The 27,630-nt window shown below is 39.0% G+C and overlaps 1 protein-coding gene across 1 annotated transcript; it reads right to left on the bottom strand.

Moving 5' to 3' along the window:
- Nucleotides 1-27,235, bottom strand: LOC140244218 (ankyrin repeat and MYND domain-containing protein 1-like). Its single transcript, XM_072323854.1, has 18 exons — nucleotides 27,168-27,235; nucleotides 26,017-26,356; nucleotides 25,195-25,341; nucleotides 24,070-24,628; nucleotides 22,536-22,705; nucleotides 21,051-21,536; nucleotides 20,247-20,464; nucleotides 19,493-19,664; nucleotides 18,070-18,204; nucleotides 17,305-17,457; nucleotides 16,877-16,984; nucleotides 14,628-14,759; nucleotides 13,378-13,485; nucleotides 12,205-12,370; nucleotides 10,728-10,935; nucleotides 7,505-7,606; nucleotides 1,324-1,478; nucleotides 1-557 (listed from the first exon to the last, which is right to left on the bottom strand). Exons 2-18 carry the CDS (start codon nucleotides 26,314-26,316, stop codon nucleotides 124-126), a joined length of 3,753 nt encoding a protein of 1,250 aa, XP_072179955.1. The 5' UTR covers nucleotides 26,317-26,356; nucleotides 27,168-27,235; the 3' UTR covers nucleotides 1-123.
- Nucleotides 27,236-27,630: the final 395 nt, after the last annotated feature.

Here is a 27,630-nt window from a genome sequence, read left to right on the forward strand (position 1 = left end):
GCTAAACCAATCGAGAAACTATGTGAATTGAGCCCTAAGCTGTCTGATGAGCTCGTAAGTAGAGGCACTCTCAATCGTAACATCAGCAAACATTTCTACAGCTTGTGACGACGCCGACGTGGCTCACACAAAGCTATAATTCTCCGTACAGTCTGCTTTGACCCCAGTCAGTGCGTCCCTTCCTCCAGAATTCACATGACTGTTCAAGAGTCCAGTTACTGTTCTCCCATCACCACTGCCGCCTCCTTGCTGACCTTGACCTTTGGCCTTTGACCCCTTTTCACCAGGACTCTGCCCACTTTTCCCAGCAGCGCCAGCTTTCCCAATGCCTGGACCTCCTTTGGAGTTTCCAAAGCCGGCTCCCTGCTGACCTCTTGCTCCCATTTGACCTCTGACACTTGACCCAGCCACAGTCTTCATCTTTGACGTGCTCTCTTCACCTTTGACCTTGCCGTGAGTCCCCTGACCTTTACCCCCAGTGTTATTCTGCAGAGAATAGGCAGCATTGTAGCCTCCTCCAGCGGCGGGATTCGTTGGACTCGGACTTCGACTGCGTCCTGCGAGGAACAGATGAACATGACATCATTTATAACAACTTCAGCAAAACTACTGTAAAACCAAAAACATTTGCAGCATGAAAAATTCGCGAATTTGAGCTGACAGCCTTTTTTGCGGCATGAAACTTTTGTGAATCACCACTGGCATTCAATGTATTGTGTAGACAAACACCTTTGTGTGCATTTCACTTTTGTAAACCTTGGCTCCTCATGAAATTTGTGAAAGTTTCATGCACCATGCACAAGAAAATGTGTGTTTTACTGCATTCTAGAGCAAGTGCTGGTCTAATCACTTGATTAAATGTATGCACATGAACAATTGTATCCAAAGGATATATTTGCTTTCTTCTCAACTTCATTCAAAAGAGGAAATTTGGTAAAAATCTGTGTGTGATTGAAAGGGAATCTTGTAAAACAAAAACATTGTTATCATGGATGAATTACACACGAGACCATGACTCATATCAAATACTCTCTTGCAGAAAAAAAAAATGCATACAGACTCCACAACTTTCCTATCTTTTAGTCTACCTTTGGTTACTCTTGCATTGTCATGTTTATATAAACATTCTACTTGAATTTGAACTTTGAGTGGACACACACTTCAAAGCACCTCAAAGAAAAATTCAGAGCTCTGTGACATCTGTAGATTCATAGAGCTTTTGTACATGTTGAAAAAAAAAGAAAATAAAGGAATGCAACTGCTATATATTGGGATAAAGGAGGATTTTTTTTTTTTGACAAAAAATGGCGAACAAGACATTACCACCAAGCCGTAGACACTCCTCCTTGTGCCTTGCATTCCAGGCTTTGATTTTACAGGCTTTGCTGCAGTAGTAGACTTCTTTGCATCGTGTGCAGGCCGAGAGACGTACTCCGATGGAGCGGCCGCACTCGTAGCAGTACCGAAACAGGGGTTTTCTGAGTACGAAATATGACACGCATTACAAATTATGACTGACAATTCCAAGAGCATACTGTGAGGTAACTCTCTTGGATCAATTTCCACATTTCTGGTCCCCGATGATATGCTAGTTAAAAGTTACATATTACATCTTCTTCTACCCCCCCCAAAAAAAAAAAAAAATTGTTCGTAATAAGCACCATTGCTTTAAAAGAGCATGTCGTTCCATCGCCAAATAATGTATTTGCTATGCTAGAACAGTTTACAGATGTATTGTCTCTGATGTATACATATAATCTGATCAAAGAAGATAATGAGGGCCACCATGAACAAAGAGTTTGTTTGTTGGTTGGTTGGTTAAAAAAGATTTAAACCCAATCAATTTATGAAAGAATATCTCCATCTTTTAATTTGTGATCTTAGAAAAGATATCTCTATTTATATTATTCCTTCATATTACAATACATGAGCTTGTATAATAGGGCATTAAAAATTGTTAAAATTGATAAGGCTCAAATATATCATAGTTTCCTTGTTGCATATGGCTGTACGGTGTCATACGAATTACATTTAAATGTTAGTTTTATCCTCTTTACTACCAGTAGCTAAATTACAAAGCATTTATACACACTTTCCATAAAATTTTAAGGACAACAATTACACTGTTCTGTCAGCACAACAAATGATGGTCACATATATTGACTGTGGTCTGCAAAACATAATTTTGTAAGCTAATAACAACAAAATGTAAATAAATTATGATTCCAACTTAACTTAAATAAACTCAAACAATAAACATACTGTCATACATGGGGGGAAAAATAACAATCTTGCTCACAATAAGCCAAGTAAGGTGTACAAATAAAATATTTATGGGAAAAAAATGCAAAGGCCAACTGATACAAAGTTTTCTTCATCTATGAAAACTATTCATAGTCACATTATAACAGGACAATGTTAATGAGATGTTAGCTTGTTGAGAATAATTATAAGCTCTCACACACTCACAGTGAACTCTTACAGCAAAGGAAGGGGTTAATACTTGTTTATGTTATGGTGATAAAACTTAGAGAGAAGCGAGAAGTTAGGATGGCCTGTTTTGTAATGAATAACAATGTGACAATCTTCCACTTGACAAAACCGAACAAAACAGGCTTTTGCTGAGTATTCAGCATTTTAATTACTAATGTACAATTTGATTTCATTCTGCTTGAACAAGATACAATTGCACAGTTTCAACAGCTGTCCACAGAATGAAAGTTGAGCTTTCATATTCAAACTTTCAATGGGGCATCAATTTCTACAATGCCTTCATTTCAATAAGATTTCTTGGGAGAAATATATGCGAAAATGAACTGGCTTTTTTGGTTTCCCAAATTCTAGTACGACACATTGGCAATTAAATGAAGTCAGTTGTTAGCCTTAAGTCACTGCTGCATTGCAGTATTTGCAGTACAAACATGTTCACTTTAAGCCATCTTCGAATTGATGCAGTAATAATTGTACCAAACTGGTTCAAGTACTGAATGAAGGTTGTTTCCTGGGGCCCATGAGAAGGACTGATCACTACGGGCTGCACATTGTTTTGGAACTGTTATTCATGTAAATATGAACTTTTTTCACATTTTCCTTGACAATCATGAATTCTCTCTGGGTTAAAATGGGGAAACAGTCTCCAAAATTCTAGGTAATGCTGCTGTAAGTTAGGAAAGATCTATATTAGTGCATTCAAAATATGGATATGTTAACTTTGTAAAACACATGTTAGAAAATGCGACTTAGTACATTATCAAGATTCTACAGTAGATTAGATAAGATACTTGTGTTATTTCTCAGCCTAAAGGTGTTATGTTAATGTAATTTGAGATGCGAGAACGAGTATTGATCAGCAATCAATGTCTGGGACTACACTCCAGTCCTTACACAGGCAACACTAGGTTCAAATGCAGAGTTAAGTAGAGTTACAGAAAGGAAACAGAAAAAAAAAAAAATGTGTGATATTGCAGGGCTCAGCACTAACTTTTTTCTCTGGTGGCCCAAATCTGGGCCACTGATATCTTTAAACTTCAATTTTTTGTTGCCTGAAAACAAATATATCAGTCCATAATAAAAGGAAACATAACATAATCCATTCTGAATCTTAGTAGCCCCATCGGGCCACCCCCAAAAGATAACCTTTTTGGAAATTGGTGACCCAACATCAGTTTTCGGTGGCCTCGGGCCTCTGAGCCACTGCTAATGCTGAGCCCTGCATATTGTAAGGTGCATGTGAGGCGATCTTTTTATCAGTACATAGAAAAGTGAATTATGAGCTGTTAAAGAAGCATGCCATTTTCTCAATTGCTTCACTTTATAAAGTACACATTGATGTCAGATTTGAATGCTTCTTCCTTCGGTAGCGTGATTTCACCTGCAAGATTCATCAAGAGAAATTGACTAATTTTGCCCAAAACAAATTGTGGAAACCAACTGTGTTTGACCCTTATTGCACTTGGTTCACCAATTGACACAGTTCAGACAAAATTACTTAGTCCCAAATTACTTGTGGAAAGCAAACCATGCTTGTCCATTACTGTACTTTCTGTTCACCAATTGGCACCCATCCAGGGGGTGTTTCATAAAGCTGTTCATAAAGTTACGAACGACTTACGAGTGACTGGTATCAGTTCTTATGCTGAATTATGGAAATTCTGATAAGAACAGCACATCAGAACTGATCACCAGTCGCTCGTAAGTCGTTCGTAACTTACCAACAGCTTTATGAAACACCCCCCTGGAGTGTTTTCTTTGCTGATTGTCACAGATGTATAAAAGGAAGCTGATTGTCAATTGAGAGAGATTACCTAATCCCCTTAATCCCAATTGTGTTACCATGGCCTTCCCATTGGACTGAGGCACACTGCCACACCTGAGTGGGCTTGTTAACTTTACAATGAGATCAAGTTTCCATGGATGACTAGCCTTTTGGCAAGGCCTTGTGGCTGAAAAAGAGACTAACTGCGAGAGAATGGATGAACGCGAGACCGAGCGGCGCAGCCGTGAGGCCTTTTGAAACCTGACATGAATTTCTTATCTTGAGCCTTGTTTCTCGCCGATTCTGCTACCCTATAGGGTAGCGGCCAATCAGCGACCGCATTGCTCACCATGCCGTCGCATCTTAAATGAATACGCGGCTCGCTTATCTGTAGCTGCCTGCATTGCCAGCGCAGCGTTGACACGTCCTCATTAGCATACCAACTGTGATCTGACTCATGAATATATAAATAATTCATATTCGCCTTCGTCGTGAGGCGGTAGGGGAAAAAAAAAAACAGGTTTCAAAAGGCCTCGTGGCTGCGCCACTCGGTCTTGCGTTCACCTGTTTCTCGCAGTGCTCGGTGTAGCGAGTTAGTCTCAATCTTCAGCCGCGAGGCCTTGTCAAAAGGCTAATGGATGACTGAATGCCAATGAAAAATTATGGCTCGCATAAATGCTATTTAGGGCCACGGCAGGTAAAGGGCTACGAATCACTGAAGAAAATGTATGATGCACACTTCTATGTGACAATGGTGCTAACAATACCAGCATGGAGGGAGCTCCCTTTTCAAGAAACTTTCACTTAATATATGACACTGATACACATCTGTCTAGTCCCAGCAACCATTATTTCTGTAGTTTTCAGTGCTGTATCTTGCTTTCAATTCATTTTTCTTATGCTTTTTGATTCAAAAGGTCAAAAAAGAAAATCTCTCACTACAAGCCTCTTACTAAATCTATAACTGATTCTTGAATGAGCAAACTCAGTGGTATTTCAATAATTTTGTGCACATATAATGAAATCAATTAGTTTCATCTACCAGTAAATATGCAATGAAATTCAGAAGTGTAAAGTTAATGACAAAATGCAACTCAATTTGACTAGGACTTTGTGGGTTACCAGAAATAATATTCCTCTTTGATTTGTTTAATGTTTTCATTTTGTCTTTGTTTTCCCCCTCAATACAAGCTTGTGGACAAAGGCACATTACTGTCTTGTTCATGTACATTGTATCTTTGAGCAGTGTTTAAATGGTAGAATGGTGCATTAGGTGGTAGGAGTGGAAAACGATGTGAATGGGATTGGACATGCATGTGACACATCGAATTGAGTTCGAGTGGAAACACAGTGCATACTGAGGTGTTTCTAAATCAGAGTGGATTGAAGAAATATGATTCTATCTATTCAACAATACAAGAAAATATTGGTCAAGGGTGCTGTACTATTTGTGTGTCCGTGTTGGGGAAGAGAGGGGGGGGGGGGGTTAACTGGTGAACACAACGTAATCTACTTAAATATCTGCAATATTGCAAGGTTGATGATGTAACATAGATTATATCACATCAAGATCATGTCATTTCATGATTCTTATTTGAGTGAGGTAAAATTACAATGCCATAATAATCTGCACACACACACTATTTTCCATTTATGACCAAGAACTACCATAAATTTGAAAGGAGGTACCAGCAATATCCTGCGCGTACCACATGCTTTGCCGATACAAATCGGTTAAGCTCAGAATGGATGGTACAAACGGATATATGCTACACAGACATTTATTTTGTATATTACCACTCACTATGATTATCTTCCTATACCACTGTGATTCCCAGAGTACTGCACCACACTTTATATAGCTACGCTATTTTGATCAGAAAATCAAAGCAAAGTGTGTTGTAACACCAAATTGTCTTGAACAGATAAAAATGTTTCAGATCTCACTGCTACAGTGTGCATGTGTCTATCTAGAAAACTGACCCCAGGAACTTACTGAAAACAAATGCTGTACTGCCATTATTATTTCAGAGTTGAAATATACAAAGCCACTATAAATGTTCAAGTTGACTTACATAACTATGAAAAAAAATAAAGAAAATGTGCAGATGTTCATGAAGATATGATAAAAAATAAAAAAGATTGTAACATTGTGATACTTCATATGTGTGACCATGCATCATCACAAAACTAACAAAAAGTCATCAGACACAGATTTCTAATCAAGGGGGGATTATGAAACAGCAGACTCTAAGCTTTAAAATGATGTATAACTCAACATAACAGGACTTTCCAAACCTATCAAGATAATGGAAAGGAAGTACACACTCTGGAAAAGTGTTTACTGAGAAAAGAGCTTTTGAAGTCTGAGATCTATTTAAGTGCTTAATCTATAAACCAAACTGTGCGCTGTAAAAGGAAAGGGATAAAAACAGAATGTAAAACTATACAGCAACCACAATCAAGGGATTATAAGATTAAGTTGAGATTTTGCAAACTCCATTAGCACATTCTTTTCACGACTAATGCTAAGGTTCAAAGCAGTAGCAGCATCGTTTCAATAGTTATCAGAGTTGAAAGTGAAGAGCGTGTAGAGTGTTTTTCAGAAATGAAAAGGGGTCTCGAATCCATGCCAAATCATACTATTCTACACAAAAAAAAAGCCATCTAAAAAAGAATGCAAAAAATCAATTTATCAAGCATTAACATATTTTTGTAACATCCATCTGTATAAACCAGTGGGAGAGTTGTGAGGTGCCGACATCATTGTCTTATGTAATTTGCATATTATTGAATGATAATATCAATTGCTTGTGAAAAATGTGAAACTTTATAATTCTATGTTTTTCACTGTTTAAATGTCTGAATGAAACTTCAACTGCTTTGTTTTGTAAGATTTAACTCTTTTTACTAAACTGCAAAATGGAAATGGCACTGTATTATCAGTGACGATGGATAAAAAAAAAAGATGTGACAACTTCATTGAACGGAAAAGAGGTGTAAACTAATGACAATATAATATAATCACACATTACTAGAAATGTAAGATAAGCTTTAAAAACTTGGTGTTAGTGTCTAGATGCACTCTGTGGAACTGAAGGCAAGTGATAAGTGACGAAATTCATGAAGTGTGGAGCACACAAGCATTATTAAAACCGATAGATTTTATGTCTTTATTTTTTTGGTGATATCATAAATGCACCCGGTGCTTCTCAGTGGCCAAAGTGGCCATACACACTGGTCTCCAACCTGATGTGCGATCTGCTTGCATGCTTGATCAGCCGCTGAGAATGTGAGGCATCCATACTACCTTCTGCCATATCCACCACCATTAAGACTGCCCCTTCACCACTAGACAGACGGACAGACAGACGGACGGCAATTTCGAAAACCATCCCACCACAACGAGTAATGAGGAACATGCATGTAACACGAAAAGGGGGGATTAAAGTTGGGCAGAGAGAGGTGAAAGAGAAAAGATGAATGGTTAACAAATTCATGTCAAATGTTTTTTGTTTACATCAGGCTTCAAATAGAGACAAAATAACAGTCGTTGTTATTGTAGGATTAAAGATTATGTTTGATCATTAGGCAGACTGAGCACAACACATCTGTATTAACATTAACTGGTATTTGGTTGGTCCAATGAAACAAGATACCCATCTCGGTTAAAGAATACCTTGTTTTCAAAGAGCATCATCCACATTAGTAGATAATTATATATTGTTAATTTAACTTTGCTCACAATGTTTATGGCACAAACAATCACCAAGATTAAATCAGGTTTGTTGTAAACATGCACATGGAGAGTTTTAGAAAACATGACGACAACTTCTCTCTGCAAGACATATTTGTTGGAGACTTATTTGAAAGATTTTCATTTTGCTATTTTAGATGTACTTGTATTTCATTTTTCTGTGAGATATTCTTCAGTGTATTCTCGATTGCTTTGAAATGCAAGTGCTGAATAAAAATGGATGAAAGACACCCCATGTCATAATTTGATCTCTTCTAACTCTCTTATGGCTGATAACATCATAAAGTCCATGGTTAAATGACCACAGCTGAGACTAGTTTAGTGCTAAAAAGTACACAGCTTTAGGATACCAGGATCCAAAGTTGATTTTATCACCTAACAAGCATAAATAGCAGATTGAAATCAGGGGATGGTTCTGACTTTTACTCTGTTTTGCAGCGCTGTAAAGGAAACACTTTAACAGACAGCTTTCATACACACAGTCACTCTTGCTCCGTAACTATGCTATCACACTAATTGAAAATTAAGCTTTAAGTCCAGTAAACTGACAAACATTTTTGATCAGCTACAGACTTGCAAACAGAGTGTAATGTGCTACCCATATTTGCAGCTACGGGTGCAAGTATGACCGACTGTTCATTGAGTTCACCACTGTTTGGTTTTTTTTTAATAATCCTTACTCACATAGCAAGGTTCTGCTATCCTCAAATAGTGCAAAGCCATGTAAGTCACATTCATTCACTGATAACTAGCTTTGGATATCATGAACTTGAACCCCCTCCTTACATTTATTGTTCTCTTGCTATCAAATGCAAAATGGAAGAGCAACCAATGTTACTGTTTGAGGTATAAAGTCTTTAAACACACACACAAACATACATGCATGGAGATATTAATGTATCAACTTTTGTGAGTACCACAGAAGTTTGTCAACCACAATCACAGCCAGATATCAACCTGATCCCCAGTTACAAAAACAATTCAAGAACATAAACCCACATAAACCCACACCATTTTCAGTGCAGCCTCTAAATGGCTTCATCATATTTACCTGGACCTATATGGCAATGGAAGTCTTTGATTTGCGGAAATGCATGCAAAAAATTATATACAGAAAAGTATATTCAATATTACACATGCTAGCCTTTTAATGGATTCAGTAACCTCAGGTGGATTTTCTTTCTTTCCTTCTTTCTTTTCATACTAGCAGGATACTTACTTCTTTTAAGTATACAAAATAACACAAAACTCAATAAAACATTCTATAAATATAATTTGTTGACAAAAAAAAAAAAAATCTACGTAGCATGAAGGGCCAGATTTACACATGCACATTTTTAATTGAATTTATAGGCACAGATACAGCCCGAAAATAAAGCCTGCAACAATTTCCAACGACCTATGAGACGTGTAGCATTAATATTTGTCCTACTTCACCTCTTGACGATGAAACTGAAGAGTACCCAATTTCCATATGCAACATTATTTATCTATTCATTCCTTATCTGATCTGAAATATCAATATCTGTCCCTTTTTGCATGTTGCTTTCACCTGTCACAGCCAACAGACTGCTACATTACTGCAGATTCGAACTTGGCTTTCTTCCTGCAAGTCAATACCACTCATTGTTGTGAAACTTATTACATTTTTCTGTATATTAACCAAGCATATTTATACAAAAGGTATTAAAGAAAAAAGAAGATATGTACTGGTTGTCAAAATGTTTCTGCGGTTTAAGATCTCAACTTGCCCCAGAACATATTGTTGCTATTTAAGTGGGGAACTTGCATAGCAAACATGAAGAAAATGATTTTGTTTTTCCATTGCTGAAAGGTAACAGTGGCAGAATCTTGTAGACTGGTACATATCACAATTTTTGGGTAGCAGTAAAGCGTCACTTTGGAGTAATATGGTGTGAGATATTAAGACAGAGCTCTAAACTTTAATATAAAGCTGCTGATTCTATTGCAAATTGCAGTGACAGACCACAATCACATCAGAGATTACCAAGCAACAGGCATGATGAATAGCAAGCAGTGACAGAAGTTGTGTCTGGGTGTTTGAATGCATGCGTGGAAGCCATGATTATATATGCAGGCACATTGGGTAAATGGTAGCCAAGAAGCAAAGCATGATTAATATTGACTCAAATGTTGCCAATATGATGAGAAAATACCAGAATTTGATGCCAGTAATCCAACATGAAAAGCCACCTGTTCAGGTTAATATCGAATGAACACCAACATGGGATATGGTGTAGGGGTTGTCTTTCCACATATGTGTACAAGTTGTACATTTACTTGTGAGCTTAGAGTTAGGTCTACCCACAGTTGCCATGGGAACAGGTACAGTTTGCAATGCAGGTATTTGGGGAGGAATGGAACTGGGTGTCTTATTTTCTGAAACTTTACAATTATAGAAACATGTCCTACTAAGCAATTAAAGATGTTTTGGAGCATGCCTTTAGCATTACTGCAAACTACAAGCACCGTTACATAGCAGAAATAACCATTGGATCTGGAGATCTTTCTGAACATGTTTTTTTTCATTTTATAACACCTGTTACCCTTGCACTTAACTGCCCCATCCTTCATGATGGTTTCCCATGGTGAAAAAAAGGGGTGTGGTTAATACATCACAAAACACTGGAATTTTTCCCCTGCTCCCCTCTTCCCCCCCCCCCCCCACCCCACAACACCCCCTCCTGAACTCACCTCACTGCCACTTCTTCATCCCGGTCAACCAGGGGCTGTACTGCCCCCGTGCTGTCCTTGATGGTGGTGTGGAAGGCCACCTGTTTTGAGCCCTCCGCTGCCCCGCCCGACAACGAGACCTTGGATGAATTCTTGGCGTTTGCCATGCTGGTGTCCGAGGGGTTGGCTCCGGCCCCTGTGTAGAGAAACCCCTGACTGGGACTTAGACCTTGAGAAAGCAGGATAGAAAGGAACAGAGATGTGAACAAAAGAATGCAAAAATATGAGATTAATGAGAAAGGGAAAACATGAAAATAACCAATGATTGAATTACTCTGGGTTTCTCACCATGAAAAGATGTACACATTTCCCAACATTTGCCATTGGAGAATATCAATGGCTGGTATGCCTACTGCAATATGCTGACTGCTACTGGACTTTACACAATACATGAGCCTTGTCCATGCCAAGAATACGCTCTGATTACTAAATATGTCATGAAAAGATTAGTATCATCAGGAATTCAGTCCATCTTAGACAAACCTGAGTAAAACTCTGCTTTACTAGGGTCTACATTGTATGTCACTACTTTGGCTTACTTGCCAATCTGTTTATCTGCACAGTTAATCCCTTGTATAAATACTCTGAGCAGCCACTGTCTGGTAGCATAGTTGTTAAGTCTTCAGGCATGTTCCTCATTATAACTATGAAGGGTATCATGTTGCTGTTGTTATGCATTACCATAGCTACTGTTTCTTGTGTAAACATTTAAAATGGTAAGTTCAGATTTAGACATGGTGTTCTAATCATGAGGTAAATCTTTTCGGTATGTCGGAAATTTATTGAAAAAATAAATATGTAGGAACATGAATCTAAGAAGAAATATGACAAGATTACAGTGTCTCTTATACATTCTGTAAATTAGGCCTCGATACTATATTTTTTCTGCGATTTTCCTGAAATATGACATGCTACAAGATATAACTTAACAGTTCTTGCATATAGGTTGATAACTTTGAAAGTGTAGCATTTGTTGACCATTTCTGGGGGGAAAAAAATGCTTTATTTCAAAGCTGGGTCTTAAGCATTTAACAAATGCATTTTAGTCTACATTGTCATGAAAAAAAAAATGACATGAGAAACTAGAGCAATTTGACAACTGTATAGCACATTCAGATAAATCCTACAAACTTGACTTTAACCCATTGAGGACAGGCTGATTTTGCTACAACACACATTTCCCGTAGACACTTGCCCGTGTAATACTCGGGACTTGTCCTCAAGGGGTTAATAGTTAGCCAGCTCAATATGGTGTAACAGCGTGCCTCAGTCTATTAACAGAAAGGTCATAGTGACAAAATAGGGAACAAGGGGATTAGGAATGTCTGACAGTATTCATTGGCAATTAGTTTCCATGGATGTGGACCTGGCAATCGTTGAACAAAGTACAGTAAGGGTTAGTTGAGAATCTGCCAAAAGAGAAGAGCAGCGTGCTTACTTCGTATGCCTTCCCTGTCTTCCTTATCCAGTCTCTCTCTCTCTCGTCTGACAGCTGCCTCACGGAGAATCTCTCCCAGGTGACTTAGCAGCTTCCGGCGTGCGTTGTACGTGTCGCGCTCCGCATGAGTCAGGGCGTGGTAAGGCATGTGCGCTATGCGTCGATCCTGATAAAACAGAGATACAAGTTGCACCTCAATAGCTTTGTATCTTCATTTTGTTTATTGTCACTAGAGCGTTAACAGATCAACACTTGAACAATAATATAGAATCTAGCAGACACTTATGTATGTGGTTTGCATTTGTTGCGACCAACAAAAACAAATTGTCAAAGAAGTCTAGCATTATTACGATACCATAGTGATCAATACCCCTCTGATATCCTATGAGAATACACATGAGGCATTAAAACAAAGGCAGACATTCCAACTGTAATAGTTCACTCCACAAAGAGTTTGTTTTCACAAATTATGCAGTTGCCATGGTGATGGTTCATTGGACAAAAAAAAAAAATGTGCAAATAATAAGAGTCACAACATGTGCCAAGTCCAAGGAAACTGCTCACACTTTGTGGCAATAATTAAAAGTTCACACTGCAATCAAACAAAAAAGTGAGAAAAAAAAATATTACATAAGAGGTAGTGATGGCAATTTGCTTCCAAGTCCACCCTAAAAAAATATTTTTCAAAGAAAACATCCATAGGTAATGATATGTGTATAGTTCAGTGACAACAACTTACTACTGCGATAGTAATTTGCTCTACAAGATATTTATCTTCAACAGTTACCATGGCAATGCCTGGTGTAGCAAACAAAAATGTCTTGCTTATCTATGCCTACAGACAGAATAGTAGGTATTTACAAAATGCTGAACTTGACAGGTTGCAGTAAACTCTGAAATATGCACAGAAATTTGACATAGGGGATCCATCTCTGAAATATACATCTGAAAGGCAAATAACAGTAAACTGTTGAGGTTTCCATGTCTATCAAACCTGTGAAACAAGCGAGATAGAAATGAATATGCATGACTGCCAAGTGATGCGTGAATGGAGCATCACTCACCTGATCAAACATCCAGAAAGAAAACTGGCAGTTTTTTAATGTTTTCTATTTCTATTAAACCTGTAAAACAAGCGAGATAGAAATGAATATTCATAACTGACTGCCTCACCTGATTAAACATCCAGTAGGCGTAGTCCACTGCTGTACCCATTTGTCTCTTTGTCCCTACAGCTATGGGAGCAAGGATGTTGGCCCCTGCTTCTACCAGCTTGTCAATCTATAGAGAGAAAAATATAAGATAAAGTACTTATTTAAATTCATGAAATTCTTCTGTCAAGTTTTTTTTTTTTTTATTGGACTGATGATAAACTGATTGTTAATCAGTTGCAATAGAGATAAAGTGCATCTGTAAAACCAGAAGCATTTGTGGCATTAAATTTTCATGAATTGGAGCAGAAGACTGCCTTTATTGTGGCATGAAACTTTTAATAATTGCCATCGGCATTCAATTCATTGTGTATAGACAAACACTTTTGCGTGCATTTTACTTTCACGAATCTTGGTTCCTCGTGAAATTTGCAAAAGCTTCATGCACATGAAAATTTTTAGTTTCACAGCAGAGTAAACAATACCATACTATGTACTGTATAGGCAGAATAATCCCCTGCTATTCTTTTATTTTCCAAAATTCTGTGAGTCAACCAAAATTTGCAAAATCACTGACTCACAAATAAACGTTGCCTTCCATATCAAACATAAATGCATCGTTTGTCTCCAAAGTGGGAAATTGCTATCTTTTCTCCGGAAGAGGGATATTGCTCATTTCTTATTTTCTATCATTTGGCTCTTAGTCACAATTTCAACTGCTCACAAAACTGCCACACATGTTCAAATTGATGATGATGATGATGATGATGATGATGATGATGATGATGATGATGATGATGATGATGATGTTGATGATGATGATGATGATAAGGTCATATTAATCCAGGTAGCCTCTTCAGTGTTGCCACTGCTCTACCAGAGGGCCCTGCCATTATTTTTACCCCAGCGTTGTCAGGTACCCAATGCATTTAAACACCTGGGTCGAGAGGGACATAGTGGGTAAAAACATCTTGTCCAAGGATGTAAGCACTGGGCGGGTTCAAACTTGGGTCGCCCGATTGGGAGTCGGGAGTCTTACCCACTATGCCACAGCACCCCCACGTTCATGAAATTCATGAAAAACACTACAAATACCATCATTTCAAACGGATTCATCAGTTCATCTTGCACCCTAATGCATGTACATAAAAACTCAGCATTTGTAATTTTGTGATACAGATTCTAGTTGAGTGTAGCCTTTAGCCGCCAATCCCCTTCAGACTGGAAGTAGCAACAATGCTAAGAGTCTATGGGGAATGTCAGAATACTCACAAGGGCTATCCTTTGGAGAGGCGTACGTCTGAACTCAAACTGGGTGTTGGCAGTCACGCACAGGGCACTCCCAATCGCCTGCCCCAGGGGAAGGCTAGGGTTGGCATCGAAGCTGAGAAGCTCATCAATTGCCTGGCGTAGATTCAAAATATAGACATGTCATGTCCCAAGATTGGTCATTTATTAAGTACTGTACACAAGCGTACAACATATATTCAGCAAGTCTAATCTTTTGCGAATCAGGACCTCCTGACCGTTTCACACGTGGTTAAATTCAAGATCGTGGAGTGCAGTACTGAACAGAGAAACGTATGGGTGCACGTCACATTCATGTCGGGATCAGAGTCAACATTTTCGTGTGTTTTTAAATTCATGAAAAAAAAAAAACCATGAAAAATTCAGCGTAGAGAGTATGGGCTAAATTTCTTATCTGCTATATCTATACAATCTTTTCTTTCAAAGGAAGAAAAGAAAAAAACTAGAAATGTCGCTTTGGCGACTGGTATGCCTCCGCCATAATGCATGATTTTCCCAATAGGTCTAGATAGTACATGTGGACACTGTGTGATTACATTTTCACAAAATTGGTAAAATATTGGAATGACAAGTTTGTCACAAATATGTTGAATGTTCACCTTCCTTCACGTAGGTTTAATTGGATGAATAGGAGAGCATGTATCTAGGGATTTAAGGACTTTAACTTGACTTTGACCCATTCATACATTTAGGCATTGAGTAATTTTCAAGGTACAGGTGTGGAGAAAAAGTGCAATTTCTGAATTGAATAGTAAATTGTTACCATTTTCATCTGGCCCTTGACCCTAAAATTCATAAGATAATTACTTTCAGGTAGAACATGCATAATATGTACTAAGTTTCAAGGTAACTTGAGCCACTTCCGAGATATGGAGGAAAAGTTAATTCAGCACTTTCACTTGATCTTTGACCTTTAGACCTTTGAGGCAAAAAGAGAAAAAAAAAACTTTCCAGAGAATTTCTATTAGGTTACACATGCATACACCAAGTGTAAAAAAATAACCCTGCTGGCATTGCATAAATATGAGGGTAATAGTAAAATTTTGAAGTCTTGCACTTGACCTTTGACCCCTGACCTTTGACCCCATGAACCCTACATTCTCTAGATAATCACTTCCAGTCAGTACATGTATATACTATGTTCCATGAAGATACCTTGAACAATTTTCCAAGGTGCGGAGAAAACAAAAGAAGTTTTAATATTTTTACTTTACCTTTTGACCTTTGACCTTTGACCTCATGACTCAAACTTTCACCAGAGAATCTTAATTGGGTAATACATGTATACACTAAGTTTCAAGAAAATCTCTTCAGGCATTCAATAGATATGGTGGAAACAGTGAAATTTTAAGTATTTGACCCTGACCTTTTGACCTTTGACCTTTGACCTCATGACCCAAACTTTCACCAGAGAATCTCAATTGGGTAATACATGTATACACTAAGTTTCAAGTAAATATCTTCAGGCATTCACTAGATATGGTGGAAATAGTGAAATTTTATATATTTGACCTTGACCTTTTGACCTTTGACCTTGAGCATGTGCACTCAAAAGTTGATAGGCACAACTTCACCCCCTAATACACATACATGCCAAGTTTCATTAGGATACCTCAACAGGTTTCGATAGTTACCTTGTCCACAAAATTCATTACGGACGGACGGAAGGACGGACGGACGGACGGACGGACGGACGGACGGAAGGACGGACGGACGGACGGACGGACGGAAGGACGGACGGACGGACAACCCGAAAACATAATGCCTCCGGCACCACTTCGTGGCGGAGGCATAAAAACACACTAAAGCTGTTACAGCACAAATTCTCTTTCTTGGTGATATTGATGATTTATAGACCATCATATTGTGGAATTTTGCTTTCCATTAGCAGTACAAATGTTATGACATGATATATAACATATTACTCAAACATATTTTAAAGGGATGGTAGAGTATTGGCTGATGCGAGGATTCAGCTTTTTGTACTTTTTGGGACATACATGTACTTAGAAACCACTCTATGAAATGTTAAAGAGCATACAATCCTAAGAAAAATTCAAAGTTTATTTGGTGAAAATCAAATTTGAAATCAATTTTGAAATAACACTCGGTCAATAATGAGTAGTTTCCCAATGTCCCTTTTCAGTTCTCACAATTGTGTATCATTTGAAGTATGCACAGCATGTTTAATAACAATGAGTGTGTGTACTCACAAGGTCATTGCCACTTGCAATTGCTAACGACAGGGGTGACTGCCCTTTGCAGAGGACATTGGGATTGGCTCCATGCTCCAAGAGAAGGTGAACGACCTGACGGGCGAGCTATGCATTTGATCATACAAAAAATGGAAAAAGATGTTACTTTACAAATGTTTAAGACTTGTATAATTTCAGGGCATAACATTTGCTAAATATAAAGAAACAAACAAACACATAAACAGCTATGATACCTGCAAACTTTATTCTATTTTAAATAGTCTCCTCTGGTATCTAATGTCTGGCAAAGGCTTGTTTTAGACACAGTTCAGGAATGGGTCATACCACCAAGCTCATGGTAAGTGCCATGACATTCAGATGAAGTCTTACTCCATATATGGATGTACAGAGCACCTTTTATTTTTGGTGCAAATATATTACATTACCTCATAGTCATCATCCCTGTCACAAGCAATGTGCAGAGGGGTGCGACCACCGCTGTGATCACCCTTCACCTCCAACTCCTGAAGGTAATGGAAGACGGTGCCGTCGAGTCCTGGTTTTAGTTTGATGGAAGGATCAAGCGGGGTTAAATCCTCCTGTACAAGAAGAGTGCAAAGGATGAAGAAGAGTGTTGTAAGTCTATAAGGAGTCATATCACAGAACTAAATTGATCCAACATGGTAAACCTATGATGGTATTTTGAAGGGTAAGATGTCTGTTGCACGTTTCAATGATCCTGATCACTGGTAAATTGCCAGATCAAGAACAGATGAAATGTAGTCAGGTTCATGAGTTTACTATTTTGGATCTGGAGAAGACGTTAACACAGTTTAGGTCCAAGGGGATGGAGACCCTATGTTTCCATCCCCACTATCTGAATAGATTTACATCCCCTTCCCCTCCACACTCCCCCCCCCCTCCCCCCCCCCCCCCCCCAAAAAAAAAAGACTTCTGCTAACTTTGGTTACAATGTCAGGCATAGAATACAATAAATATGATGAAAGTTTGTGGATGATTCATGACACTACGGTGGATGACATACAATGGATGACAGATGATGGACGAAAATTGGTAGCTCACTAGCGCGCTTGGCCGTGGCGACATGAAAATGCAACAAAAGAGACAACAAATGCAAAGAGATTGTAAAGTTGAAAAGTGGGATATGATAAATTTCCATCACGAGTCTGTGCATAGATTGACCGACTCACAAGGTGCTCATGTAGATCCTTGTCCAGGGCTCTGGAGTTTGGGTGGGCACCAGCATTCAACAGGAGCTTCGTGATCTCTACCCCCTCTGGTCCTCTGATGGCACAGGAAATATGGAGTGGATTCAGCCCTTCCTTCTGTAAATGGGACACACATCACAAAAATTCCATAATAAATGCAGTGAGGAAACAAAAATCTTGCAGTGTAGTGCAACTGCAGTGTAGAGTAGCTGTAACTAGTGTGGGACTGGCTATACTGATCGGCCATGAGCATTTGTGACCTGTCTCTCTGACAACCCGATGAGGTCATCAGACATTAGTGTTCAGATTTCTTTGTAATTATTCATTTGTAAGTTAAAGTAGAGCTTTTGGAGAAGAAGTTAAGAAGGTATAAAGTGAATTAATGGTAATGGAGTAAAAGAAAGGTATAAGAAAAGCAGGGGAAGGCACAGAGAGAGAGAAGAGAGAGAAAATGAGGGAGGGAGAGAGAGAAAGGTTTTATGAGAATGATTTATATAAAACGTAAAGAAACGAAAATAACAGAATGAGATGAAGTTGTATTATTTTGATAATAAGGTATGTTTTGAAATGAAATATATGTATTGCATATTTTAATTTGTTTGTGTATAAATGTATCTTTGGTAAATTTGTTTGTGAGTACGTAACTGTAACTGAGTGTTTTTTTTTTACAATGTATGATGTATTCACATGTTTTTCTGTATTGTCCTTTGCCTTTGCCTTGTGCCTCCTGTTCAATCCAGGAGACAACCTAGGCCTTTCATGTTACATTGTTTACTGATATAATAAAGAATGCTGAACAACATCATAACTCCAGCCTTTACACTGGTATGTAATTTTTCCATCCTGATTACTCTGAATTTCACATCAACGGCAAGAATGCTGCTTGTAAGAAAATGCAATATTTAAGACATTCATATTTTAAATCCAAATTGCAGTCAAGAATCCTACAGATTATGACTCTAACACAAGGGGGACTACACAATGCCAAAGTAATATGCCACAAAGAAACCCACAAATTTATAATTTCAATACATTCTTTGACACTACTCTGAGAAGATACATGTAACTACTGTGTAATCTCACAATTAAAATGCATTAGAGCTGGAGCTCATTTAGTTAATATTAAAATTCAAGATCGAATTAAATTCTTTGTGAAATCAAAGAATGGATTCCTGGCAAAAGAAGAAATAAAATTGTCCCTCGTTCTGTAAAACAGATGATGCACATAGAGTGTGTGTATGAAGTAACTATGGAATGTTTGACCAACTTGGCTAGAGGCCACGTCCTGTGGGCTCGCCTCATGGGTTAAACATTGCATAGTCACCTTATGCATACAATTCCTACTGACACACTCAGGCCCTTGCATCATTTGTATACATTTTTGTCTTAAATATGTCATACTTACATCAGGTGACAGTCTTGCTTCGGTGGCAGCCCCTTTCTCCAGAAGAATGGAGACAGCCTCAACATCTGCAGCCTTTATGGCAAAGAAAAGAACAGGCATGGGCACACTGGAGGCATTCGGATCAGCACCTCGGCGCAGCAGGAGTCGTATGGTAGCCTCCATGTTTGCATGTCTGGAATTGAGAAATTGAAGTCACAATCATAATAAGGGAAAGTAACTAAAGAAGCAAAAAAAAAAAAAAACTAGAACAAAACTCCTTGGCATCATAGTGATAAAAACAAAGTAGTTAAAATTATTCTCAGTGACACTCTTTACAAGTTACGATTCAATCAAACCAGGTTAATACAGATGCAAGCACTTTGTGGAAAGGGTGGCTCTTCAACAGTTCAAGCCTATTGTAGCATAAAATGTTGCCTTACGCTACAGATAAAACCCAGTATTCCCTACAGGTAACACTCACCTAATGTAATGATGATAATACCATTACCCCTTTCTTAGCTCTGCTTATTTTTTTTTTTCATTTCTCATTACTTCGTATAACCACACATTCATACATCACACATATACACTCAGAGGCCCTATACCAATTGAGTGACTACATGTATTCTAACACAGCATACTGTGATAAAAACCCACATTCCTACAATCCACAGTGTGCAAAAAGGCATGAAACATCAGATAAAAGAATAAATTGTATGGCTGCCAGGAATGTCATTATTCCTATTTCTGTTGGATCGTAAACAAGAGCACTTACTCAGCTTTTGCCAGAGCTCGACGCCTGGCTTCATCCAGATTATCTTCCTGCTGTGAGATGCCCCTGCTGACGATCCTTGGATTGTTGCTCATCACCGTGGCGCATCTCTCGATCATGTCCTCCGTGACTTTCACGCCTACTCCGACGAGGCTGTCATTCGTCTCAAAATCGTGGGTGTCCGCGACCTCGGACGACACGCCGTATAGTTTCGATGACAGCTGCAGAGATTAAGAGAATAGGGGAATATTAAGGTCTGAACATTCTTGAAATCTGAGATTTTTTTTTTTTTCTTTAAATGAGGTACAGATTAATTTTTTGAGTACAAGTGTTACGGAGTAGTTGTACCTGTCAAATTTAAAAGATTGAAATTAAATCTAAACTGCCAAACATTTGACTGGGATGTCTCATTTTTCCATGCAATCTCTACTTAGCCATTATCACATGGTCCTATACATTTACCTTATCTTTTCATGAGTAGCACTGAGCTTGACTTTTGGCCTTGAAAACAGACGTTAACCATCTCTGCATAAAAAAATATTCCCAAATTACTTTTCTATCTCCAAGAATAAAAAAAACCCTAACCAACAACATTGCTACTGGTTACGACTGTTCGATCTGTAAATGTATGTCACAAATGTAATTTGGGGACAACTTAACCCGTTCCTAGCACAATTCTACAAGAGCCTTCACTACCCCCCAAACAAGATTCTTTTTGCTGGTCATCAGAGAACGGACAGGTTGGTACTCCATCTGTGAGAAAGCAGTCAAGCATATGCGTATCTACAAACTAGACATGACACACACCCTTCTGTGGCCGAGGCTCCCCTGCTTCTTAACGCTGACTCTTTCCTCGACTGATTCGTTGTCTGGGTCCCACTCGGGAATAGTGCCGTCCAACGTCCCCGTATCCTGATTCTCCTCCCTGTGACTGTTGACGTCGACATCGTAGAAATCGCCGTCGTCGCCGATGACCGACCGTGCCCTCTCGTTGCCGTCGGCACGAGAGCTACGCTCTGAGCCGTCGTCGGGGTGTTTAGTGGGGGATGTGCCATCGAGGCATCCTTCTTCACTGGCATCATCCGGAGAACCCTCCGTGGGAAGCTGGAGTTCGATCCGCTCCTCTCCCCGCGGCACGGGAAGGTAGCGTTCGGCGATGTTGAACTGGAAGGAGGCGATGGGGTAGAAGAGCACATGACAAGCAGCCAGCGCCGAGAGACCTTCGTCATTGAGCTTGTTGACGTCAGCTCCGTTGTCGAGGAGACAGTTGATGATGTCGCGGTGCATGTTTACCTGAAATCAAGTAGGGTCAATCTACAATTGAATTCTAGGGAGCCTCTTTGCTGACCAGTCATTCTCATTTTTGAGCACACAAACCACACATTTTACCTCCATATAAAAATCATGTGTTTTGTTTGCATTTCCTCTGCTGGATGTTCTTTCTTATTGATTAGAGAAAGAAAAACAAAATAGGTGAGAGATATCCTTTAAGTCTAAATTTCTCCAAAATTTGAAAAATGGGTGAAAAAGATTGAATCGTCAGCTGAGAACCAGAAGGGCTCTGATATTGCATTCTAAGATTTGAGCTTAAATGAAAATGAAACAATCTGTTTTCATGAAATAAAAGGTTTACTTCATCAAAAATGGGTACATATATAAGCATTGTTCCAACGATTGGATAAAATAGTGCCTCTGTGGTTTGATTTTCAACATTTCACTGAAAATGAAAATAATTTAGAATTCACACAATAATGTAAAGGAGATCAAGCGCTGCAATGTGATACCAATAACTCAGTACCAAAAAAAAATTGCAATAAATTGCAATAACGCCCTTCCCAGCCCTGTTTCATATAGCTGTTGTTAAAGTTACTCACCATTTTACAAACGACTTATATATGGCAAGCCAAGTGGGTTTCCTTATCATTGTTAATTTCAAAAGCTAGAATTGAAATTTGCAGATGATAACGATCATTCTTACATTTTAACAAATGTTTTGGGTTGAGAGTGTATTTTTGCCCCAATTTAGATGAAATATTGACATACAGTCATACTTTGTTAACCTGTTGAGGATGGGCTGATTTTGCTACAACATGCATTTCTCATGGACACTCGCCCACGAGTATACTCAGGACTCGTCCTCAACAGGTTAAAATACAAGGCCAAAAAAATGGCCACACATATTGGCACTTCATATTCCAGTTGTTTGTTAAGTCATGTGTTAACTTTATGGACAGCTTTGTGAAACAGGACCATGGTTCTCAGCCTAACAAAACAAGAAGTCATGGGACTTACAGCAGCTCCGATGAGAGAGATGTGGCCATCCTTGTCTCCGACGTTGACATTGACAGCCCCCTGAGACAGCAGGCAGTGGACGGTGGTGTAATCACCAGCTGCAGAGGCCTTGATCAGCTCTTCGGACATGACCTCAATGGGACCCTTCTCTAGGAACGCACCCCTGTCACCTGATGGAACGGGAGCAAGCATGAAGCGATTAAAAGGGAGGATACAGTTTCGGTTGAGATGGGGTTTAGGTTTCCAATATTTTTTGACGATGAATTTTTGAGATGATGAGAAGCCTCTTATGAAATATGAAAGAGCATTTACTGTCAAAGTGGATATTTTCGCGCGACTAATTTTTCGCGCTCGGCGGGGTTAGAAGAGTTTCGCTTGTTTTTAATTCCGCGGAATCAAAACGTCAACGACTGGAACATATGGCAAGCAAAAATATTCGCATGCTTTTATTTTCGCGCTAGTTTCTGGTTGCGCGAAATGCGCGAAAATTTCAACACCGCGAAAATTTCCACTTTTACAGTAATACTAACAGGAATTCAATGTTTATTCGATGAAAATTGGTTTTAAATGACTGAGATGTCCAAAACAAAGCGATCCTAATAAAAAGTCGGACCCACCTTTCATTAAGATTACTTTGTTTTATTTTATTTTTGGATATTTCAGCAATTTCAAAACCAATTTTCATCAGATAAATTTTGAATTCTTCTTGGAATTGTATCCTTTTTACAGTTCATAAAGTGGTTTCTAAGTTTCTCGCTAAAAGTTCAAAGCTGAATCCTCACCTCAACCTATACTATACCATCCCTTTAAAGTTCCCTTCCATACAAATGTATGTTGACCTCTCTCAATGCCCTTTGGTCAGTACATAACAGAATCACTACATATTTGATGAAAATATACATCATATTATATCTTTAAACATTTCTTTTAAACATTTTTGTTTGTACCCTATAAGCCCCATCTCTACAAAAATCTTTCAGATCATCAGATCAACTCTATTCATATTCCAGCTGTGACATCATTGTCCTGTAACACTTGAGCTGAGCAATCAAAACAATTATGTACCTTACCATTCACTGCTTGGTTAAAAATTTGTCAGAAACATTTGCATGAAAAAGAACAAGTGATGCGGTTGTGAGCAGCTGCCAATAGTAACAGGAATGTACATTTTTCATGAATTATTTTGTGATATGGTTATAAACAGACCAAAAGGTATCAATACAGTTCATAATATGTTTGAATTGCACAGACCCCATAAGACTGTGCAGTGAGAAGGCTTTTAAGCCTCCCCACTGGGCCACTACAATTGCCTGCATTGTTGCTCACTTATGGCTCTTAGCTGCAAAAGTTTGACTGTACAAAATTTCTTACATGGTTCTGAACTTTTGGTCCATGTCTACTTTTCATTCAGATTCATCACATCTAATTAGCAGGGATGACTCTGCAGTGAAAACGTTTCACCGCCATAGTAGTAGATCATAAAGTGCTGTGGCTATGCAGTGCATATTGAGCAATATACTTCTTTGTACCATACCTTTCATGAGGTTATCCACAGAAAAATCCATTGTGTTCTCCGTGTTATTGTGTTTCATAACATTGAGCTGCATTTCTATGAGAGAAGGCGTGTTGTTCAGCGCCACGAGAGTTTGCTGCGAATTCTGACTGTCGCCCTCGCCCTCGACTGCCTCACCAAAGAATGCGCGGTCGTACTCCTCCTTGTCGTAAGTGAGCGTATTCATGTCCACGCTGTCTGGCGTGCTCGACTGGAAGACATCAAAAGTCGTCTTAAAGTTTATCTGCGCCAGCCGCTCCATGGCGTTCCGGAGAGAGCTGTCTGCATCATTCTGCCCCTCGCTGCGTGACATTTTTAACATCTGGGACAAGTTTGCATATCGCGGATCCACCATGGGTAGTGAAAGGACGTGCTCTGTGGGGTTGTAGTCAAAGTCCTTGTGGGAAGCCATGGTGAAGGCTCCATCAATGCAACTGCAAAGTTTGACGAGGCGCTCCTTTCGCCACAGCCCCACGTCGTGTGTTCCATCCTGATAGGACAAAATGCCTGGCCCTTCTCTCTCATCGTTTATGTACAAACCCTGCAAGTTAACATAGAGACAGTTCATGTGAAATTTGCTTTGGTACCTCAAGTCATTTACAAGTGTCTTTCCTCATTGAGTATTGCTGATTAGAATTCTAATAAGAGCACTGACAATCAAATCTAGAAACATGGACATTGCAAACTATAGTCAAGTACACTGATACTTAATGACTATGATTTATTGCATTGATAGGTATGCTCAGTGTTGAACATTCTATCTACGAGCTACCTTTACTTACTTATGCATTTAACATTAGTTAATAATTCTACAGAGATTGCAAGATAATATTCATCTTGTAGTTAATAATTCTACAGAGATTGCAAGATAATATTCATCTTGTAGTTAATAATTCTACAGAGATTGCAAGATAATATTCATCTTGTTGATAATTTCATGTCATGTTTTTATTTCATCAATATATATTTTTTTTGGTCAATTCCCCAGAAGGGGAATGAGCAGGATGCTGGGAGAGCCTTTAAACATCTAACAATCTTCTTCACATGTACACACTTTGTGACAGGAAGCACTAAAAGAATGCATGTAAGCATCATCATACTACACACCTGAAACTTATTGCCGTTGCTGAACTCAAAGACTCCATAGCCTTCTTTTCTGTTCTTGTAAAAGGTACCCACAAATTTTGACTTATTGGGCCATGTGTAGGTTCCCTTGCCATGCCGATGGTCCTTGAAATAGGATCCCTTGAAAGTCTGTTGGGAAAAAACATAATCCCACAAAGGAAATCAGAGGACAAAGATTATAACTATATTCACCACACAATATACCTGTATGCTAACAAACACATGACAGTTTGAGAAGAGCTGGGATCATTTCTCCAAAATGGCAAAAATTTGAGATCTTCATCATCCAGAGGATGCTATTATTAGCTCAAGGCCCCATCACTGGAAACTTGACAGGTGAATAAAAGCAACTGGAGTTGATATTGCATTGTAAAAGGACACTTGTGTTATCTTATAACTGCAATTTCTGTTTGATTATATGCTCAATATATCTACATTGTGGATGCATATATGTATGTATGCACAATATGCTTGTTTTAATGTATATGTATGTCTGTATGTATGTATGCACATACAGTACGATGCATATATAGGCCTGTATATGTGTGTAGGCATGTATGTATGTGTGTAATATACGTATACATGTACATATGTATACATATTAATTCATTTTCATATCAGATTCTACTTCCAATATAACATAGATTTTATTTCAAATATTATATTATATCATAATCTTCATTACACTGGAAAAAAAAATTGTTGCTGGTAAAGAGGGGACCACGTAAATAGACAAGCATGTAGAGATGTGGGCCACTCGATTCATTGGAAGTACACTAGAATACACATTGTATATCAGCTTACCTCACCATTGCTCCAAATATGCTCCCCATTCCCGTGTCTGGTGTCACGGACAAAGTCGCCCATAAACCTGGAACCATCTGACCACAGTTGCTCCCCCTTGCCAAACCTGTCGTTGTTCACGTATTCGCCGGTGTATCTGTCGCCACTGGGCCACACAAAGACGCCGTGCCCCTCCCGCTTCCGACCGTCGAGTTGGCCCGAGAAGGTGGCGCCACTCTTGTAGTCCATGTGGTTGCTGTCCTGCTCCTTCCTGGCCGATTTCAGCCTCGGGAAGGTGAAGAATTCCATGTTTGAAGGCATGGCGGCATGTGCATCTATCTGTTGACCCACACAGATATCTCTAAACAAAATGAGAGTCACAGGTATGTCATTATAAATGAGAAGTTGTTCAGATGTTAGTAATCTGTAAATTGGTCAAAAGAGATAGAATAGTGGAAAAATTGTAGTGCAGGTTTGGTCATTTGAATGTGGGACACAATCCATCATGGCATGGCAATTATCTAGATCTGCCATTATCAGTCATGATGATGATTTAATATGGATAATAATCACTGATAATTAATGGGTGCTCCATTGTACAGTTTGGGCTGGTCACTGTTACATTTAGAGTAAATTGTGTACAATGGAGTGCTTGGAGCAACTTACTGATATTGTTTAATTTACATTCATTGATTCAGATCTGGGGAGACTTATCGTTTGTACCCAAATTTGCCCTTCTCGTGTTCTGTTTTACGTAAATACATTGCAGCCTGTAGAGTTCTACATGATAATGTACCGCATCCTTGAATAACATTTTAGCCTTGAACCCAAGTGAGAAGACTTGCGTTTAGAATCTAGTTTGACTAGTTCTAGGGTCTACAGGAACACACGCCTACCGCATCCCTAGTTAAGCACCGAATGAAAGCCGCTGCACTGCCACTGGCAAGGCACTCGCATCTCATCGCGGGCCAGCTGGCGCAGGCGGAGAGCGTGCTGATCCCACGCCACGGTATGCCTGCGCTGCGACATAAACTCTGGTCACAGACACAGTAAATTAGTGGTAGAATTAATGTTTTGACTGATGTTTACTACACATTGAGGTTTGTCACCTATATATAGTAGATCTAACTGTCCAGCAAGAAAGGATTACTTTCAAGCATCATCATACTTACGTGAAGAAGTCGAGTCGGCTCGTATTGTTTACGGTAGTTCAAGCTAATTTATTCTCCCCCTGTGTGTCGCCATGTTAGCATATCAACATATTTGGACACGTCTATTATAACAATATACAGGAATACGGGTGGACTTAATAAGACTCGAAACATCAAAATGTAGCTTATTAATGCACCAATGCAAATTCTATGATGTAAAACTAATAAGGTTTTTAAGTAGTACTTTCTTGATATTCAAACACAAGACTGGTATTGAACGCACATCATATTGAAATGTCTGTGACCCCTCACGCTATAGTCGTCGAATCCATCACCGACGTGTAATGGACGAACGGTTCTTCGGATGAAATCGACTTGCAGTGCTCAGCTAAGAGGTTCGCGGAGGAGAGGGAGTGGCTTGATATGACGCGGATCATCATCTTCATTACCCTGCGCTCGTACATCATTAGCTCGCATCTCCGCC

Source organism: Diadema setosum, chromosome 21 (assembly GCF_964275005.1).
Source record: "Diadema setosum chromosome 21, eeDiaSeto1, whole genome shotgun sequence".
NCBI classification, from domain to species: Eukaryota; Metazoa; Echinodermata; class Echinoidea; order Diadematoida; family Diadematidae; genus Diadema; species Diadema setosum.

Excerpts from the sequence above, each read along its gene's own strand:
- LOC140244218 (XM_072323854.1), bottom strand. The coding sequence starts at position 26,316 with ATGCCTTCAAACATGGAATTCTTCACCTTCCCGAGGCTGAAATCGGCC. Across the intron at positions 24,629-25,194 it reads GCAACGGCAATAAGTTTCAG|GGTTTGTACATAAACGATGA; the intron begins GTGTGTAGTATG and ends GTTAACTTGCAG. Across the intron at positions 558-1,323 it reads GGAGTGTCTACGGCTTGGTG|GACGCAGTCGAAGTCCGAGT; the intron begins GTAATGTCTTGT and ends TGTTCCTCGCAG.